Source organism: Delphinus delphis, chromosome 5 (assembly GCF_949987515.2).
Source record: "Delphinus delphis chromosome 5, mDelDel1.2, whole genome shotgun sequence".
Classification (NCBI taxonomy): Eukaryota; Metazoa; Chordata; class Mammalia; order Artiodactyla; family Delphinidae; genus Delphinus; species Delphinus delphis.
The window spans coordinates 64,684,453-64,704,871 of NC_082687.1; the positions used below are offsets into that span (position 1 = coordinate 64,684,453).

The 20,419-nt window shown below is 37.2% G+C and overlaps 1 protein-coding gene across 1 annotated transcript in view; it reads left to right on the plus strand.

The window, feature by feature from the left end:
• PDCL2 (phosducin like 2) overlaps nt 1-20,419 on the plus strand; it is a 47,580-nt gene that overhangs the window by 6,620 nt on the left and 20,541 nt on the right. The window contains exons 2-3 of the mRNA XM_060011743.1: nt 8,805-8,925; nt 9,514-9,604. Of these exons, the coding sequence (XP_059867726.1) occupies nt 8,805-8,925; nt 9,514-9,604 (212 nt within the window). The remainder of the gene's footprint in view (nt 1-8,804; nt 8,926-9,513; nt 9,605-20,419) is intronic.

The window sequence follows — 20,419 nt, forward strand, 5'->3', positions numbered from 1 at the left end:
CAGTTTCAATTTCAGTGCTTCTGATTGATCTGTTCACATTTTCTATTTCTTCCTGATTCAGTCTTGGCAGGTTGTGCATTTCTAAGAATTTGTCCATTTCTTCCAGATTGTCCATTTTATTGGCAGAGAGTTGCTTGTAGTAATTGCTCATGATCCTTTGTATTTCTGCAGTGTCGGTTGTTACTTCTCCTTTTTCATTTCTAATTCGATTGATTTGAGTCTTCTCCCTTTTTTTCTTGATGAGTCTGGCTAATGGTTTATCAATTTTGTTTATCTTCTCAAAGAACCAGATTTTAGTTTTATTGATCTTTGCTATCGTTTTCTTCATTTCTTTTTCATTTATTTCTGATCTGATCTTTATGATTTCTTTCCTTCTGCTAACTTTGGGTTTTCTTGTTCTTCTTTCTCTAATTGCTTTAGGTACAAGGTTAGGTTGTTTATTCGAGATGTTTCCTGTTTCTTAAGGTAGGATTGTATTGCTATAAACTTCCCTCTTAGAACTGCTTTTGCTGCATCCCATAGGTTTTGGGTCGTCATGTCTCCATTGTTATTTGTTTCTAGGTACTTTTTGATTTCCTCTTTGATTTCTTCAGTGATCACTTCGTTATTAAGTAGTGTATTGTTTAGCCTCCATGTGTTTGTATGAATGTGTTATTGTCGATTTCCCCTTTTATGGCTGTTAGTATTTGCCTTATGTATTGAGTGCTCCTATGTTGGGTGCATAAATATTTACAATTGTTATATCTTCTTCTTGGATCGATCCCTTGATCATTATGTAGTGTCCTTCTTTGTTTCTTGTAATAGTCTCTATTTTAAAGTCTATTTTGTCTGATATGAGAATTGCTACTCCAGCTTTCTTTTGGTTTCCATTTGCATGGAATATCTTTTTCCATCCCCTTACTTTCAGTCTGTATGTGTCCCTAGGTCTGAAGTGGGTCTCTTGTAGACAGTATATATTTGGGTCTTGTTTTTGTATCCATTCAGCCAATCTGTGTCTTTTGGTGGGAGCATTTAGTCCATTCACATGTAAGGTAATTATCGATATGTATGTTCCTATTCCCATTTTCTTAATTGTTTTGGGTTCGTCATTGTAGGTCTTTCCCTTCTCTTGTGTTTCTTGCCTAGGGAAGTTCCTTTAGCATTTGTTGTAAAGCTGGTTTGGTGGTGCTGAACTCTCTCAGCTTTTGCTTCTCTGTAAAGGTTTTAATTTCTCCATCAAATCTGAATGAGATCCTTGCTGTGTAGAGTAATCTTGGTTGCAGGTTTTTCTCCTTCATCACTTTAAATATGTCCTGCCAGTCCCTTCTGGCTTGCAGAGTTTCTGCTGAAAGATCAGCCGTTAACCTTATGGGGATTCCCTTGTATGTTATTTGTTGTTTTCCCCTTGCTGCTTTTAATATGTTTTCTTTGCATTTAATTTTTGACAGTTTGATTAATATGTGTCTTGGCGTGTTTCTCCTTGTATTTATCCTGTATGGGACTCTCTGTGCTTCCTGGAGTTGATTAACTATTTCTGTTCCCATATTAGGGAAGTTTTGAACTGTAGTCTCTTCAGATATTTTCTCAGTCCCTTTCTTTTGCTCTTCTTCTTCTGGAACCCCTATAATTTGAATGTTGGTGCGTTTAATCTTGTCCCAGAGGTCTCTGAGACTGTCCTCAGTTCTTTTCATTCTTTTTTCTTTATTCTGCTCTGCAATAGTTATTTCCACTATTTTATCCTCCAGGTCACTTATCCGTTCTTCCTCCTCAGTAATTCTGCTATTGATCCCATCTAGAGTATTTTTAATTTCATTTATTTTGTTGTTCATTGTTGCTTGTTTCTTCTTTAGTTCTTCTAAGTCCTTGTTAAATGTTTCTTGCATTTTGTCTATTCTATTTCCAAGATTTTGGATCATATTTACTATCATTACTCTGAATTCTTTTTCAGGTAGACTGCCTATTTCCTCTTCATTTGTTAGGTCTGGTGGGTTTTTATCTTGCTCCTTCATATGCTGTGTGTTTTTCTGTCTTCTCATTTTGCTTATCTTACTGCGTTTGGGGTCTCCTTTTTGAAGGGTGCAGGTCCATAGTTCCCGTTGTTTTTGGTGTCTGTCCCCAGTGGCTAAGGTTGGTTCAGTGGGTTGTGTAGGCTTCCTGGTGGAGGGGACTAGTGCCTGTGTTCTGGTGGATGAGGCTGGATCTTGTATTTCTGGTGGGCAGGTCCACGTCTGATGGTGTGTTTTGGGGTGTCTGTGGCCTTATTATGATTTTACGCAGCCTCTCTGCTAATGGGTGGGGTTGCGTTCCTGTCTTGCTAGTTGTTTGGCATAGGGTGTCCAGCACTGTAGCTTGCTGGGCGTTGAGTGAAGCTGGGTGTTGGTGTTGAGATGGAGATCTCTGGGAGATTTTCGCTGTTTGATATTACGTGGAGCTGGGAGGTCTCTTGTGGCCAGTGTCCTGAACTTGTCTCTCCCATGTTAGAGGCACAGCACTGACTCTTGGCTGCAGCACCAAGAGCCTTTCATCCACATGGCTTAGAATAAAAGGGAGAAAAAGTAGAAAGAAAGAAAGGAAGGAAGGAAGGAAGAAGGGAGGGAGGGAGGAAGGAAGGAAGGAGGGAAGGGAAGAAAGAAAGAAAGAAAGAAAGAAGATAAAGTAAGATAAAATAAAATAAAGTCATTAAAATAAAAAATAATTATTAAGAAAGAAAATTTTTTTTTACAAGAAGAAAAAAAAAACCGGACGGATAGAACCCTAGGACAAATGGTGGAAGCAAAGCTATACAGACAAAATCTCACACAGAAGCATACACATACACACTCACAAAAAGAGGAAAAGGGGAAAAAATAATAAATCTTGCTCTCAAAGTCCACCTCCTCAATTTGGGATGATTCTTTGTCTATTCATGTATTCCACAGATACAGCGTACATCAAGTTGATTGTGGAGCTTTAATCCGCTGCTTCTGAGGCTGCTGGGAGAGATTTCTCTTTCTCTTCTTTGTTCTCACAGCTCCCAGGGGCTCAGCTTTGAGGGCTCCGCCTCTGTGTGTAGGTCGCCGGAGGGCGTCTGTTCTTCGCTGAGACAGGACGGGGTTAAAGGAGCCGTTGATTCGGGGGCTCTGGCTCACTCAGGCCAGGGGGAGGGAGGGGTACGGAGTGCTGGGCGAGCCTGCGGCGGCAGAGGCCAGCATGACATTGCACCAGCCTGCAGTGCGCCGTGCGTTTTCCCAGGGAACTTGTCCCTGGATCCCCGGACCCTGGCAGTGGCCGGGTGCACAGGTTCCCTGGAAGAGGGCTGTGGATAGTGACTTGTGCTCGCACACAGGCTTCTTGGTGGCGGCAGCAGCAGCAGCCTTAGCGTCTCATGCCCGTCTCTGGGGTCCGCGCTTTTAGCCATGGTTCGCGCCCGTCTCTGGAGCTCCTTTAAGCAGCGCTCTTAATCCCCTCTCCTTGCGCACCAGGAAACAAAGAGGGAAGAAAAAGTCTCTTGCCTTTTCAGCAGGTCCAGACTTTTTCCCGGACTCCCTCCCGGCTAGCTGTGGTGCACTAACCCCCTGCAGGCTGTGTTCAACCCCAGTCCTCTCCCTGCGCTCTGACCAAAGCCCAAGCCTCAGCTCCCAGCCCCGCCCGCCCCGGTGGGTGAGCACACAAGCCTCTCGGGCTGGTGAGTGCCTGTCGGCCCTGACCCTCTGTGCGGGAATCTCTCCGCTTTTCCCTCCGCACCCCTGTTGCTGTGCTCTCCTCCGCAGCGCTGAAGCTTTCCCCCTCCGCAGCGCTGAAGCTTTCCCCCTCTGCAGCGCTGAAGCTTTCCCCCTCCGCCACCAGCAGTCTCCAACCGTGAAAGGGCTTCCTAGCGTGTGGAAACCTTTCCTCCTTCACAGCTCCCTCCCACTGGTGCAGGTCCCGTCCCTATCCTTTTGTCTCTGTTTATTCTTTTTTCTTTTCCCCTACCCAGGTACTTGGGGACTTTCTTGCCTTTTGGGAGGTCTGAGATCTTCTGCCAGCATTCAGTGGGTGTTCTGTAGGAGTTGTTCCACGTGTAGATGTATTTCTGGTGTATCTGTGGGGAGGAAGGTGATCTCGTGTCTTACTCTTCCGCCATCTTCACCTCGTCTCTCCAAATGGAAATTCTTGAACTGAAAAGATCAACAACTGAAATAAAAAATTCACTGAATGGGCTTTACAGCAGATTGCTGATGGCAGAAGAGTCAGGGAACTTGGATTCATCAATAGAAAGTGTCCAACGTTAAGAACAGAGAGAAAAATATTAAAAGTGAATAGAGATTCAGTGAACTGAAGGGACATTGTTAAATTGTTTAACATACATCTAACTGTAATACATGGTTAACATACATGTAACATCCTGTCAAAAATCCTAGAAGGGGGGCTTCCCTGGTGGCGCAGTGGTTGAGAGTCTGCCTGCCGATGCAGGGGACACGGGTTCGTGCCCTGGTCTGGGAAGATCCCACATGCCGCGGAGCAGCTAGGCCCATAAGCCATGGCTGCTGAGCCTGCACTCCACAACGGGAGAGGCCACAACAGTTAGAAGCCTGCATACCAGAAAAAAAAAAAAATCCTAGAAGGAGAGGAAGGATGGGGTGGGGGGGGCAGGAAAAAATTTAAAAGGATGATGGATAAAATTGTCCAGAGTTTGAGGGAAGACATAAACTTAACAATCTAAGAAGTTCTGGGAACTCCAAAGAGGGTAAATACAAATAAAACCACACCAAGCACATAGACACACTTCTGAAATCAAAAGATAAAATCTTGAAAACATCCAGAGAAAAGACATAATGTAAAGGTGTGTATGTTTTGTATATACAGGAGAACAGCAATATGATTGACAGCTGACTTCTCATCAGAAACATTGGAGGCCAGAAGGCTTTTTAAACTGCTTTTAATCCTGGAGGGAAAACTTTCAAACCAAAATTCTATATCCAGCTAAACTATCCATCAAAAAAACTGGGAAAAAATAGATATTTTCAGAAATATGAAAACTGAGAGAATTAGGTTCCACAGACCTGAAGGGTAAGAAATGCAAAGAAGTTTCTTCAGACTGAAAGGAAATTACATCAGGTGGAAAACTTGATCTAAAAGTAAGTGTGAAGAGCACCTTAAATGATAAATATGTGGGTAAATTCTAAAAACTAAATATATTTATTCTCAGTTTTCTTAAAAGACATTATAATTGTTTAGGGTAGAAATTGTAACATTGTATTTTAGGGGTTCAAATATATTGTAAATGTTAATATATATAACAGCAGTAAGGCAAAGGATGGGATAGTGGTAAATGGAACTAAGTGAGGTTCCCATATTTTATGTAAAAATACTACAATATTAACTGTAATATGTTAAAGATACCATTATAATTTCTAGAACAATTATTAAAGCAATAATGCAAAGATGTATACCTAAAAGGCCAGTTGCAAAGAACATAATTCTAGAAAATATTTAATTAACCGGAAGAAGGCAAAAAAGGAACAGAGGAACAATAAAGCAAACAATACTAATTAAAAACAGGAAAATAGTAGCTCTACATCTAATATTAACAATTATATTAATTTGCTGTACAGCAGAAACTAACACAAAACTGTAAAGCAACTATACTCCAATAAAAATTAAAAAGACAATTATAGTAAGTGTAAATGGAGTAAACACTTAAATTAAAAAGTAGAGATTATCAGAATAGTTTAAAAAGCAATACATAGCTACATATTGCTAAAAGAGACACACTTTAAATACAAAGAAACAGATGGGTTAAAGTAAAAGGATTGAAAAAGACATGTTATTTAAACAGTACTTAGGAATAAGGGGTATAAACTATATTAGTAACAAACAAAATAGACATCAAGATGAGGATTACTACTAGAAATAAAAAGGAACATTTTATAATGATAGGAGAAATTCATCAGGAAAATATCATAAATATAGCTGAGGATTTGCATAATCAAGCTTCAAACACATAAAGCAAAAACTGATGGAGAAGTAGACAAATCCACAATCATAACTAGAGATTTTAACACCCCTCCTCCTAGTAATTGATAGAACAACTAGATACAGAAATCGCAGAGTAGAAGATCTGAACAAATCTGTCAACAATCTATTGATTTGTGGAGAAAAAAGCCCATCAGTGGCAAAATACACATTCTTTTCACACTATGTAGAACATTCACTAAGATATGCCATATGCTGGATCATAAAACAAGTAAATGTATTTCAAAAAATCAAAACCTTAAAGTATGTTTTCCGACCATGCAGAAGTAACTTAGAAATTATTAATAAGATACCTAGAAAAGTCCAAAATATTTGAAAATTAAGCAGTATCCTTCCAAATAAAAATGTCAGCAAAAAATCATAAGATTAGAAATATTTTTAACTGAATAATAATAAAAATACAGCATACCAAAACTTGTAGGATGCAGCTAAATAATTTGTTAAAGGAATATTTGTAGCTTTAAGTGGTTATAATTAGAAAAGAACTCCAATAAAGATATTAAAAAAATTTTTAATTAAAAAAAAGACTCTAAAAATAAAATTCTATGTGTGCTTGAAAAGAAAAAAAAAGGTTTATAGTTTGATCTAAGCTTCCACCTTAAAGTAGAAAAAAATATGAGCAAGACACAATAGAGAGGCTTCTCTTTTTAAATATTTGTATTATCTGTCAGAAGTTCCCCTTTTTCATTTTTAATACTGGTGATGTCTTCTCATTTTTTTCTTTATCAGTCTTGGCAAGTGTTTATTTTATTAGTCTTCTTCTAAGACCCAATTTTTGGCCTTGTTAACCCACTCTATTATATATTCAATTCTTATTTCATTAATTTCTGTTTTCATCTTTATTATTTCCTTCCTTCTACCTTTGGTTTATTTTGATGTTCTTTCCCAGCTTTTTAGGTTGGATGCTTATATATTAATTTGTAAGCCTTTTCCATTTTCTAATATGTTAAATTCAGGGTGTAAAATTCCTTTCATGAACTGCTCTCGTTGCAACCCACGTATTTTTGATACGTGGCTTTATGATCATTCAATTCCTAATGCTTTTAAATTTCCATTGTGATTTCTTCTTTGACCCTTTGGTCATTTAGAATTTTTTTTAAATTCCAAATATATGATGATCTCCTAGTTATCATTTTCTTATTGATTTCTGTCTTTGGTCACTATGCTCGAATCTGTGCACCTTTATTCAATTTCTCAGCCTCTTGGCCTCTTTCAGAATTGGTAGTTGATTGAAGGGGAATGGACCCAAACATAGAGCTTCTTTCTCTGGGTCTACTTCTCATCCAGGATTTTCTTACCATAATTCTCTTCACTGCTTTGTTGATTCTTCAGTGCCTTCAAATTAATTCTCATCTATTTTGTCCAGTTTTACTAGCTGTTCTCAGTAAGAGGCTTGATCCAAATTATCTAGTCTGCCATTACCAAGTGCAGAACTCCTGCTGATGGTGACTTAATTGTTTTAAGACATATAGAAAGAATGGAGATCAGAAGATTTTGTGGATAGAGAGACCAGTAAAAGACCAGTGTGAATAAAAAACCAAAACTTTGCCCAAAGAATAGGGTGAAGAGGAGAAATAAGATGATGCTTGTATTAGTTATCCATTGTTGCATAACAAATCACCACAAACTTGGTGACTTAAAATAACATATTTATTATCTCAGAGTTTTTATGGGTCAAGGATCCAGGCATTGCTTAGCTGGGCCATCTGCTTCAGAGTCTCCAACAAGGTTGCAATTAAAGTGTCAGCTAGAGCTGGGGTTGAATCTGAAGGTACAACAGAGTACATCTGAAGGATCCCCTTCTAAGTTTATTTACATGGTAGTTGGCAGAATTCAGTTCTTTTGAAGCTATTTGACTGAGGATCTCAGCGTCTAGCTGATTGTTGACTACATTTTCCTTGTCACATAGTTCTCTCCATGGGGGACCTCACAGTATGGCAGCTTGCTTTATCAAAGCCAGCAAGTGTGAGAGAATGCTGGCAAGATGGAAATTACGATCTTATGGAATGAAATCAAAGAAATTATATTCCTTTACCTTTGCCATATTCTACTGATTAGAAGCATACCATGGTTCCCACCCATAATCAAGGAGAGGGGATTATGCAGGATGTGAATACCCGGAGGTGGAGCTCATTCAAGGCTATCCTTTACTTTGTTTGCAGCAGTATTTACTCATGTATATAATTAAGTTCTCGTTTTCTCTGAAAACCTCAGAGAAAAGGGACAGCAGACTAGAAAGACAATATAGTTGATATATGACAGACAATTTCAGGAAGAGCAGCAAATAAAACATCAAAGCCTAAGTAACATGGAAAACAAGATTAAGTTTCAAAGAAAGAAATTATGGTTAGACAAAAATTGAACTATGAAACGATTCCTAACCTCTTCTAAGATTTAACTTGGGAGTAAGGATTCCATGAGGCTATATAGCTGAAGAGAAGCAAGCCCACCTTGAGGTCTTCAATGCTTATGTAGAAAAAGAAAACAGTATTTTGCATGATGTGAATTGGTTTTGCCTATTATAGTCTTCAGAGAATTTAACGTGACTTACAAGTTTCTTCATTAACATTTGATATATGTTTTTCAGATTTATTTTTTATTAAACATCTCAGTGTAACTTTGAGGGTAGAGGATGTATTCTTTTTATCAAAGTATGTAGTTGCATTATGGAAATGGGAAATGGGAAAAAAGTAGGCCATTTTGTTCTATTCTTTGAAACTAATTTTCTAGTTTACCTGTAGAGTTCATGAACAATTACATGGTTGGAAATCGATTTTACAAATATTAAAATGCACAACTGTGCTAATAGATTTTTTATTTTTTTTATATAGGATCCAAATGAAGATACAGAATGGAATGACATTTTAAGAGATTTTGGCATTCTTCCTCCAAAAGAAGAGCCAAAAGATGAAATTGAAGAAATGGTTTTACGTTTACAGAAAGAAGCAATGGGTATAGTTGTGCATTTGGTGGGCTGGGTGAAGGGAATAATACAGTTATGACAGTGATCATGTATTTCATGAATTTAGAGGGAGAGATGACATTAGAAATAATTTAAATCCCACCCATACTTTTGAAATTAGGATGCTGACCCCTTAAAGTTTCTAATTCATGTGTTGAAAGTTACATGCTAGTTAATATCAGAGCTGAAATGCCCTGGTATCTAATCTAGTGAGCTTTTTTTCCCTCTGTCATATTTCTCTACCTTGTGATTACTTTCTGTTTCGATCATTCTATATAAAATGTATTATTTGTTAAAATTTCCAGGTACTTGAGGAAGTCTAAATTTATGAGGTCTAATTGATTTTCACATCTGCTTTTAAATGCAGCCTGGTAGTTCTGTGAACTCTGAGGGAGTAATAGCACTTTAAACAAACCTGAAGCAGTCAGCCACAGTATAGTTTATATGCTGGAGAAACTGCAACATTAAAGATATTCTTGATCTCCATTTATCTAATATATTGTTTTTTCTAGACATGTGACTCTAAAGTAAAATTGGCTTTTAAATAACTCAGTTATCTACAACTTATTTTGTTTTAGTTAAACCATACGAAAAGATGACTCTTGCACAGTTGAAGGAAGCTGAAGATGAATTTGATGATGAAGATATGAGAGCTATTGAAATATATAGGTACAGTGGTTCATTTGGATAATTTATGAGTTTTTGAATGAAGTATTGTAAGAATGAAACTAAGGAAAAAGTCCTTTTTTGTTTACAGACTGTATTTTACAAAGAACAAAACTAACTTTTAACATTTTAAAATTAACTCACCTTATATAAGATGGATTTTTTTTTGACCTTTTTTGCCTTTGCTTAAATAAAAAACTATTCAGTAATATACAGTAGAACTTCATCAAGTTACATGTGAATAAAGTGGAAAATATCAATAGAAGGCCAATAAAAAGAGGGCCATGGTTTTCCTTCTAGCCTGATGTTTGTCAAGGATTTCTGTCATTTAATGAATAATTAATTACCAGTCATAAACAAATTCTTTCAGAAATTAGAACAGGTGCCTCGGTTTCCCAACTTATCCTGATACAAATACTTGACAAAGAAATTGCAAAAACAGAATGCTACAGAAAAATATCTCCTATAAATATAGGTACGAAAAATTTTGACAAAATATTAGCAAATTAAGTCCAGCAATTTAAAAGAAGAAGAATACATTCCAATCAAGTGGGATTGGTCCCAGGAATACAAGGTTGTTTTCACACGAAAAAAAATCAGTGAATTGTGTTAGAAGCAGCAATACTCTGGTAGCAATGAACACACCTAGAATTCAGCTCTTGATTCACAATACTATTTTCCAATAAAAGGAACCAGTGATTCTTTTTTTTTTTAAGATCTTTATTGCAGTATAGTTGCTTTACAATGGTGTGTTCCTTTCTGCTTTATAACAAAGTGAATCAGCTATACATATACATATATCCCCATATCCCCTTCCTCTTGCATCTCCCTCCCACCCTCCCTATCCCACCCCTCTAGGTGGTCACAAAGCACCGAGCTGATCTCCCTGTGCTATGCTGCTGCTTCCCACTAGCTGTCTGTTTTACATTTGGTAGTATATATAAGTCCATGCCACTCTCTCACTTTGTCCCAGCTTACCCTTCCCCCTCCCCGTGTCCTCAAGTTCATTCTCTACGTCTGCGTCTTTATTCCTGTCCTGCCCCTAGGTTCTTCAGAACCATTTTTATTTTTTAGATTTCATATATATGTGTTAGCATATGGTATTTGTTTTTCTGTTTATGACTTACTTCACTTTGTATAACACACTCTAGGTCCATCCACCTTAACTACAAATAACTCAATTTCGTTTCTTTTTATGGCCAAGTAATATTCCATTGTATATATGTGCCATATCTTCTTTATCCATTCATCTGTCAGTGGACACTTAGGTTGCTTCCATATCCTGGCTATTGTAAATAGTGCTGCAATGAACATTGTGATACATGACTCTTTCTGAATTATGGTTTTCTCACGGTATATGTCCAGTAGTGGGATTGCTGGGTCATATGGTAGTTTTTAGTTTTCTAAGGAACCTTAGTTTCTTAGAAAAGGAACCTTAGTTCCTTTAGTTCTGTTTTTAGTTTTCTAAGGAACCTCCATACTGTTCTCCATAGTGGCTGTATCCATTTACATTCCCACCAGCAGTGCAAGAGGGTTCCCTTTTCTCCACACCCTCTCCAGCATTTATTGTTTGTAGATTTTTTGATGATGGCCATTCTGACTGGTGTGAGGTGATACCTCACTGTAGTTTTTATTTGCATTTCTCTAATGATTAGTGATGTTAAGCATCCTTTCATGTGTTTGTTGGCAATCTATATATCTTCTTTGGAGAAATGTCTATTTAGGTCTTCTACCATTTTTGGATTAGATTGTTTGTTTTTTTGATATTCAGCTGCATGAGCTGCTTGTAAATTTTGGATATTAATCCTTTGACAGTTGCTTCATTTGCAAATATTTTCTCCCATTCTGAGGGTTGTCTTTTGGTCTTGTTTATGGTTTCCTTTGCTGTGCAAAAACTTTGAAGTTTTATTAGGTGCCATTTATTTTTGTTTTTATTTCCATTTCTCTAGGAGGTGGGTCAAAAAGGATCTTGCTGTGATTTATGTCATAGAGTGTTCTGTCTATGTTTTCCTTTAAGAGTTTGATAGTGTCTGGCCTTACATTTAGGTCTTTAATCCATTTTGAGTTTATTTTTGTGTATGGTGTTAGGGAATGTTCTAATTTCATTCTTTTACATGTAGTTCTCCAGTTTTCCCAGCACCACTTATTGAAGAGACTGTCTTTTCTCCATTGTATATTCTTGCCTCCTTTATCACAGATAAGGTGACCATATGTGCATGCGTTTGTCTCTGGGCTTTCTATCCTGTTCCATTGATCTATATTTGTTTTTGTGCCAGAACCATAATGTCTCGATTACTGTAGGTTTGTAGTATAGTCTGAAGTCAGGGAGCCTGATTCCTCCAGCTCCATCTTTCTTTCTCAAGATTTCTTGGCTATTTGGGGTCTTTTGTGTTTCCATATAAACTGTAAAATTTTTTGTTCTAGTTCTGTGAAAAATGCCATTGGTAGTTTGATAGGGATTGCATTGAATCTGTAGATTGCTTTGGGTAGTATAGTCATTTTCACAGTGTTGATTCTTCCAATCCAAGAACATGGTATATCTCTCCATCTGTTGGTATCATCTTTAATTTCTTTCATCAGTGTCTTATAGTTTTCTGCATACAGGTCTTTTGTCTCCTTAGCCTAGCTATTTTATTCTTTTTGTTGCAATGGTAAATGGGAGTGTTTCCTAAACTTCTCTTTCAGATTTTTCATCATTAGTATATAGGAATACAGGAGATTTCTGTGCAATCGTTTTGTATGCTACTACTTTACCAAATTCATTGATTATCTGTAGTAGTTTTCTGGTAGCATCTTTAGGATTCTCTCTGTATAGTATCATGTCATCTGCAAACAGTGACAGCTTTACTTCTTCTTCTCTGATTTGGATTCCTTTTGTTTCTTTTTCTTCTCTGATTGCTGTGGCTAAAACTTCCAAAACTATGTTGAATAATAGTGGTGAGAGTGGACAACCGTATCCTGTTCCTGATCTTAGTGGAAAAGGTTTCAGTTTTCACCATTGAGGATGATGTTGGCTGTGGGTTTGTCATATATGGCCTTCATTATGTTGAGGTAAGTTTTTCCTCTATGCCTACTTTCTGGAGGGTTTTTATCATAAATGGGTATTGAATTTTGTCAAAAGCTTTGTCTGCATCTCTTGAGATGATCATATGGTTTTTCTCCTTCAGTTTGTTATTATGGTTTGTCACATTGATTGATTTGCATATATTGAAAAATCCTTGCATTCCTGCGTAAACCCCACTTGATCATGGTGTATGATCCTTTTAATGTGCTGTTGGATTCTGTTTGCTAGTATTTTGTTGAGGATTTTTGCATCTATGTTCATCAGTGATATTGGCCTGTAGTTTTCTTTCTTCGTGACATCTTTGTCTGGTTTTGGTATCAGGGTGATGGTGGCCTCGTAGAATGAGTTTGGGAGTGTTCCTCCCCCTGCTGTATTTTGGAAGAGTTTGAGACGGTTTGGTGTTAGCTCTTCTCTAAATGTTTGATAGAATTCACCTGTGAAGCCATCTGGTCCTGGGCTTTTGTTTGTTGGAAGATTTTTAATCACAGTCTCAATTTCAGTTCCTGTGATTGTTCAGTTCTTGTGATCTGTTTATATTTTCTATTTCTTCCTGATTCAGTCTTGGAAGTTTGTGCTTTTATAAGAATTTGTCCATTTCTTCCAGGTTGTCCATTTTATTTGTATATTGTTGCTTGTAGTAATCACTCATGGTCCTTTGTATTTCTGCAGTGTCAGTTGTTACTTCTCCTTTTTCATTTCTAATTCTATTGATTTGAGTCTTCTCCCTTTTTTTCTTGATGAGTCTTGCTAATGGTTTATCAATTTTGTTTATCTTCTCAAAGAACCAGCTTTTAGTTTTATTGATCTTTGCTATTGTTTCCTTCATTTTTTTTCATTTATTTCTGATCTGATCTTTATGATTTCTTTCCTTCTGCTAACTTTGGGGGTTTTTTGTTTTTCTTTCTCTAATTGCTCTAGGTGTAAGGTTAAGCTGTTTATTTGAGATGTTTCTTGTTTCTTGAGGTAGGATTGTATTGCTATAAACTTCCCTCTTAGAACTGCTTTTGCGCATCCCATAGGTTTTGGTTCATCATGTTTTCATTGTCATTTGTTTGTAGGTATTTTTTGATTTCTTCAGTGATCTCTTGGTTATTAAGTAGTGTATTGTTTAGCCTCCATGTATTTGTACTTTTGACAGATTTTTTCCTGTAATTGATACCTAGTCTCATAGAGTTGTGGTCAGAAAAGATACTTGATATGATTTCAATTTTCTTAAATTTACCAAGGCTTGATTTGTGACCCAAGATATGATCTGTCCTGGAGAATATTCCATGAGCACTTGAAAAGAAAGTGTATTCTGTTGTTTTTGGATGGAATGTCCTATAATTATCAATTAAGTCCATCTTGTTTAATGTATAATTTAAAGCTTGTGTTTCCTTATTCATTTTCATTTTGGATGATCTGTCCATTGGTGAAAGTGGGGTGTTAAAGTCCCCTACTATGATTGAGTTACTGTTGATTTCCCCTTTTTATGGCTGTTAGCATTTGCCTTATGTGTTGAGGTGCTCCTATGTTGGGTGCATAAATATGTACAAATGTTATATCTTCTTCTTGGATTGATATCTTGATCCATCATGTAGTGTCCATCTTTGTCTCTTGTAATAGTCTTTATGTTAACGTCTATTTTGTCTGATACAAGAATTGCTACTCCAGCTTTCTTTTGATTTCCATTTGTGTGGAATATCTTTTTCCATCCCCTCACTTTTAGTCTGTATGTGTCCCTAGGTCTGAAGTGGGTCTCTTGTAGACAGCATTTATACAGGTCTTGTTTCTGTTTCCATTCAGTGAGCCTGTGTCTTTTGGTTGGAGCATTTAATCCATTCATGTTTAAGGTAATTATCGATATGTATGTTCCTATTCCCATTTTCTTAATTGTTTTGGGTTCGTTATTTTAGGTCTTTTCCCTCTCTTGTGTTTCATGCCTATAGAAGTTCCTTTAGAATTTGTTGTAAAGCTGGTTTGGTGATGCTGAATTCTCTTAGGTTTTGCTTATCTGTAAAGGTTTTAATTTCTCCATCAAATCTGCATGAGAACCTTTCTGGGTAGAGTAATCTTGGTTGTAGCTTTTTCTCTTTCATCACTTTAAATATGTCCTGCCACTCCCTTCTGGCTTACAGAGTTTCTGCTGAAAGATCAGCTGTTAACCTTATGGGGATTCCCTTTTGTGTTATTTGTTGTTTTCCCCTTGCTGCTTTTAATATTTTTCTTTGTATTTAATTTTTGATAGTTTGATTAATATGTGTCTTGGTGTGTTTCTCCTTGGATTTATCCTGTATGAGACTCTCTGTGCTCCTGGACTTGATTATTTCCTTTCCCGTATTAGGGAAGTTTTTAACTATAATCTCTTCAAATATTTTCTCAGTCCCTTTCTTTTTCTCTTCTTCTTCTGGGACCTCTATAATTCGAATGTTGGTGCATTTAATGTTGTCCCAGAGGTCTCTGAGACTGTCCTCAATTCTTTTCATTCTTTTTTCTTTATTATGCTCTGTGGTAGTTTTTTCCACTATTTTATCTTCCTGGTTACTTATCCATTCTTCTGCCTCACTTATTCTGCTATTGATTCCTTCTATAGAAATTTTAATTTCATTTATTGTGTTATTCATCATTGTTTGTTTGCTTTTTAGTTCTTCTAGTTCCTTGTTAAACATTTCACGTAATTTCTCCATTCTGTTTCCAAGATTTTGGATCATCTTTACTGTCATTACTCTGAATTCTTTTTCAGGTAGACAGCCTATTTCCTCTTCATTTGTTTGGTCTAGTGGGTTTTTAACCTTGCTCCTTCATCTGCTGTGTGTTTCTCTGTCTTCTCATCTTGCTTAACTTACTGTGTTTGGGGTCTCCTTTTCGCAGGCTGCAGGTTCATAGTTCCCATTGTTTTTGGTGTCTGCCCCCAGTGGCTATGGTTGGTTCAGTGGGTTGGGTAGTCTTCCTGGTGGAGGGGACTGGTGCCTGTGTTCTGGTGGATGAGCCTGGATCTTGTCTTTCTGATGGGCAGGACCATGTCCGGTGTTGTGTTTGGGGTGTCTGTGACCTTAGCATGATTTTAGGCAGCCTCTCTGCTAATGTATGGGGTTGTCTTCCTGTCTTGCTAGTTGTTTGGCATAACGTATCCAGCACTGTAGCTTGCTGGTCTTTGAGTGAAGCTGGGTCTTAGCGTTGAGATGGAGATCTCTGGGAGAGCTTTTGCCATTTGTTATTACATGGAGCCAGGAGGTCTCTGGTGGACCAATGTCCTGAACTTGGCTGTCTCACCTCAGAGGCACAGGCCTGACACTCTGCCAGAGCACCAAGACCCTGTCAGCCACGTGGCCAGGTATGTGGGGAGCTTCTTGCCTTTTGGGAAGTCTGAGATCTTCTGCCAGCTTTCAGTAGGTGTTCTGTAGAAGTTGTTCCACGTGTAGATGTATTTCTGATGTATTTTTGAGGAGGAAGGTGATCTCCACGTCTTACTCCTCCGCCATCTTGAAGGTCTCCTCCGGAACCGGTGATTCTTAAAGTATTGCTTTATTCAACAGTGTGAGTTGAGAAAGAACAGTATGAGTCTGGGGCATTTTGTAGTATCAGAAAGTTAAGGCAGTGCTGAAAACTTTTTTCAAGGCACAGGAGCCACACTAAAAGATCTCAGATTGGCCAGAGTTGGAACAACTTGAACAACAAAATTAATTACTATAATATTGAATTATAAAATAATAAAATAATTATCCTTGAGTCCTTATCCTATAGTGACATAGATAAGTAAATGAATACATGAACAAATTCAGAGGAAGTAACAGTTCTTCCTCACTGAAGAATTCCAATTAATAAGTGTAGACAGAATGAGGAAAATAGAAAGATCATCATTAAAACACCACAGTAATAATCCTCCATGGGCAGGATCTGCTGATAGATGCTAAAATGAGTGGGTGAATGTTTAAATAGAAACCCAAATTTGAGGAATTTTCTAAAAATGACTGGCCAAGTGGACAGCAGGAAAGGTGAAGTAGAAAGCTCCAAGAATCCATCTGTCCATCTAGGTAGCAATTGTACTGGCAGAAACGGTCTGATATTATGGCTTTGGAACTCTGGAGTCTATCTGAACACTTGTAGCTTACAGCATAAAGCTTGGCTGGTAAATTTCAGTTAGTATTGGTTGATTTCAGTTCTCGATGTAGTAACAGCTATCCATCCCTCACCCCCCAGCCCCATGGCAGGCAGCTGTTTCAACAGCATCCTGTGTTTCTTGCTGGATCCAGGTTAGGCAATAAGGACTTTGTCCTCAAATATCAGGATTCTGTGATCTGATTGCAGATTGCTGCTCTGAATGCAGAGGTACAGACTCAGAGACTGGCATTCATTGTGTCAACCCTCACTGGCTCAAGTGGCTTCCAGGAGATTTTAAGGAGCCACTTCTGGTTTCTTTTTTTTTAACATTCAAAAACAACTATATATATGGGGGAATGTAGAAAGCCTTGGGAAAGTTGAAGGCTCAGAAAAGACCTGAGAAGACCTTATGCTTTCACCTGAGGCTGATCCTGGCACAGACACACCCAATGTAAAAAAACAGAAACAAAAACATGGGTTGTAAGAAGAATCTGATTTCTAGAGTTACCAATTGAATGAAATATTCAGTTTTCAATAACAACAAAAAAATCAGGTGTAAAAAGAAACAGGAAAGTATGGCCCAGACAAAGGAACAAAATAAATCAATACAAAATATACCTGAGGTAGCCAAAGTGTCAGACTTACTAGACAAAGACTTTAAGACAACTTAGTTAAAGATGCTCAAAGAGCTAAAGGAAGACATGGACAAAGACAGGAAAACATAATATGAACAAAATGAGAATAACAGTAAAGAGATTGGAATTATAAAAAGGAACCAAAAAGACATTCTGAAACTAAAAAGTACAGTAATTGAATTGAAATATACACTAATGGGCTTCAAAAGCAGATATGAACCAGCAGAAGATAGAGAAAATTTGAAGATAGGACAATTGAAAGTATTGAGTCTGAGAATAAAGAAGAGAAAACAGAGCCTAACTGGCCTTGTGGTACACTACTAGGTGAACTAGCATATTTAGTATGGGAGTCACAGCAGAGGAAAAGAGAAAGAAAGGGGCACAAATCATATTTGTAGAAATAATGGCTGAAAACTCCCCAAATTTGACAAAAGGCATAAATCTACAAATCCAGGGTGCTCAATGGACTCCAAGAAGGATAAACTCAGAGACCCACACAAAGACACATCCCTTAAAAAGACTATCAGCCAATTTCTCCTCAGAAATCTTAGAGGCTGCAACAGAAAAAAAAAACACCTGTCAGTCAAGAATTCCATATTTGGCAAAACTATGCTACAAGGATGAAGGAGAAATTGAGACATTCCTAGATAAAATCTAAGTGAGTTTGTTACTACAGCAAGTCTCCTACTTATGAACGAGTTCCATTCTGAGAGCACATTCATAAGTCTAATTTGTTCATAAGTCCAACAAAGGCAGCCTAGGTACCCAAATAATACAATTGGCTATATAGTACTGTACTGTAATAGGTTTATAAACCTTTCACACAAAACATAAAAAACAAACACAAAAAATAAAGAAAACATTTTTAATCTTAACCTTGGAAAGTACAGTAGTATAGTACAACAGCTGGCACTTCTTAGCAGTACCAGCTACATCACTGCTGCTTTTTCGCTTGTTTCTGGACATCCTGGGCTTGAAATAAAGATACTGTACTACTGTACTGTATACAGTACTGTACAGTAAAGTACCAAAAGTACAACCACTTGTAGAGGATGCATGCCTGTGACAATGTACACAAAACACATGAACTAACTTACATGATTGGACATGCAAATGCACGTTCGCATCTTTCAAAGTTTGCAACTTGAAGGTTCGTATGTCGGGGACTTACTGTACTAGAATTCCCCTAAAAATTAGCTAAAGGAGTCTGTCAGCCTGAAATTAAAGGGCACTAGACAGTAACTCAAAACCATACGAAGAATAAATATCATAGGTAAAGGTAACTGTATAGGTAAATATAAAAGCCAATATTACTGTATTTTTGGGTTTTAACTCCCTTTTTTCTATATGATTTAAAAGGCAAGTTTATAAAACAATAATTATAAATCAGTGTTAATGGACACAGTATATAACAATGTAGTTTGTAACAATAATGAGATAAAGAGGGAGGGATGAAGATGTATAAGAGCAGAGTGTTTGTATGCTATTGAAGCTAAGTTGGCATTATTCACAGTAGGTTATTGTAAGATATTAATTTTAATCCTTAAGGTAATCACTAAGAAATAACTAAAAGCATACAGAAAAGGAAAGAGGAAATCAAAATGGTATACCACAATACAAAAATACAAAAAGAAGCAATGATGGAAGAATTGAAGAACAAAAAGCATGTAAGATATAGAAATACAGGAAATAGCTAAATGGCAGAAGTAAGTCCTTCCTTTTCAGTAATTACTTTGTTGTGTCAGTCCCAGCCTATCAGTAGTGATGCTATTGGCTAGGAATGCCTGAGGCACTCACTTCCTGTATTACTCATAGCTGTGATTGGACCGGTTCCTGTGGTTTATATTATGACTGTAGGATGCACTTCAGCAAGAAACTTTGAGAGAACTTCGAGGAACAAGATTTATTCCTCAGAAATCCTGAAGAACACACAGCATGCCTGAGGGCCACTCAGCCAGGTCTGGTGGAGGGGTGGGAGTGGGACCTGGGTCTGTGCCTTTATTACAGTCCATTGATGGGGTATCTAGGTTTCACGGGTTGACTCTTTATTGGCTAATGTAGAGCGTAAGAGCTGGAATTAGAGCACAGGAAAGGAGAAGAGGGGTCACTCAAGTGGTCAGTTATCTAGGTTACCCAGGGCTCTCTGAAAGAAAGACTTTCATGGGTGGGAGCAGCCTAATTCCTTATCTGGTTGTTTTGCTAGTAGCTGTGTCATACAGTTGGCAGTATGGTTTTCAAGATGGATGTCTTTTGAAATAGGTGCCTCAGTAATCAAAAGCTTAATGTCAGGCACTTACATTACATACTTTAAATGTATATGGATTTTAAATTAATCCAAGTATGGATTAATCCAAGTATGGATTCATTATGCCTCTAAAATTAAAGGCATAATGAATAAAAAGAAACACATCCAGATCCTAGAAACTAAGCAATCTTGGGAAAGAACAATGTTGGAAGACCAATACTTCCTGATTTCAAAACTTACTACAAAGCAACAGTAATCAAATCAGTGTTATAGTGACATAAGGATAGACATACAGACCAGAGGAATAGAATAGAGAGACCAGAAGGAAACTCTCTCATAAATAGTCAAATGATTTTTCAACACGGTGTCAAGAACATTCAATGGGGAAAGGAAAATCTTTTCAACCAAGGGTGCTAGGAAAACTGGATATCCACGTGCATAAGAATAAAGTAGGACTCCTACCTCATATCATATATAAAGATTAACTCAAAATGGATCAAAGACCCAAATGTAAGAACTAAAACTATAAAACTGTTCAAACAAAACACAGGGGAAAATGTCCATGGCATTGGATTTGGAAATGATTTCTCAGATGACACCAAAAATAACAAAAGGCAACAAAAAGGAAAAAAATAGATCAATTTGACTTCATCAAAATTTAAAATATTTGTGCATCAAAGGACACTATCAAGAAAGTGAAAAGACAACCCACAGAATGGGAGAAAATATTTGCAAATTAGATATATGATAAGGAATTACTAACAAGAATATATAAAGAACTCATAAAACTCAAC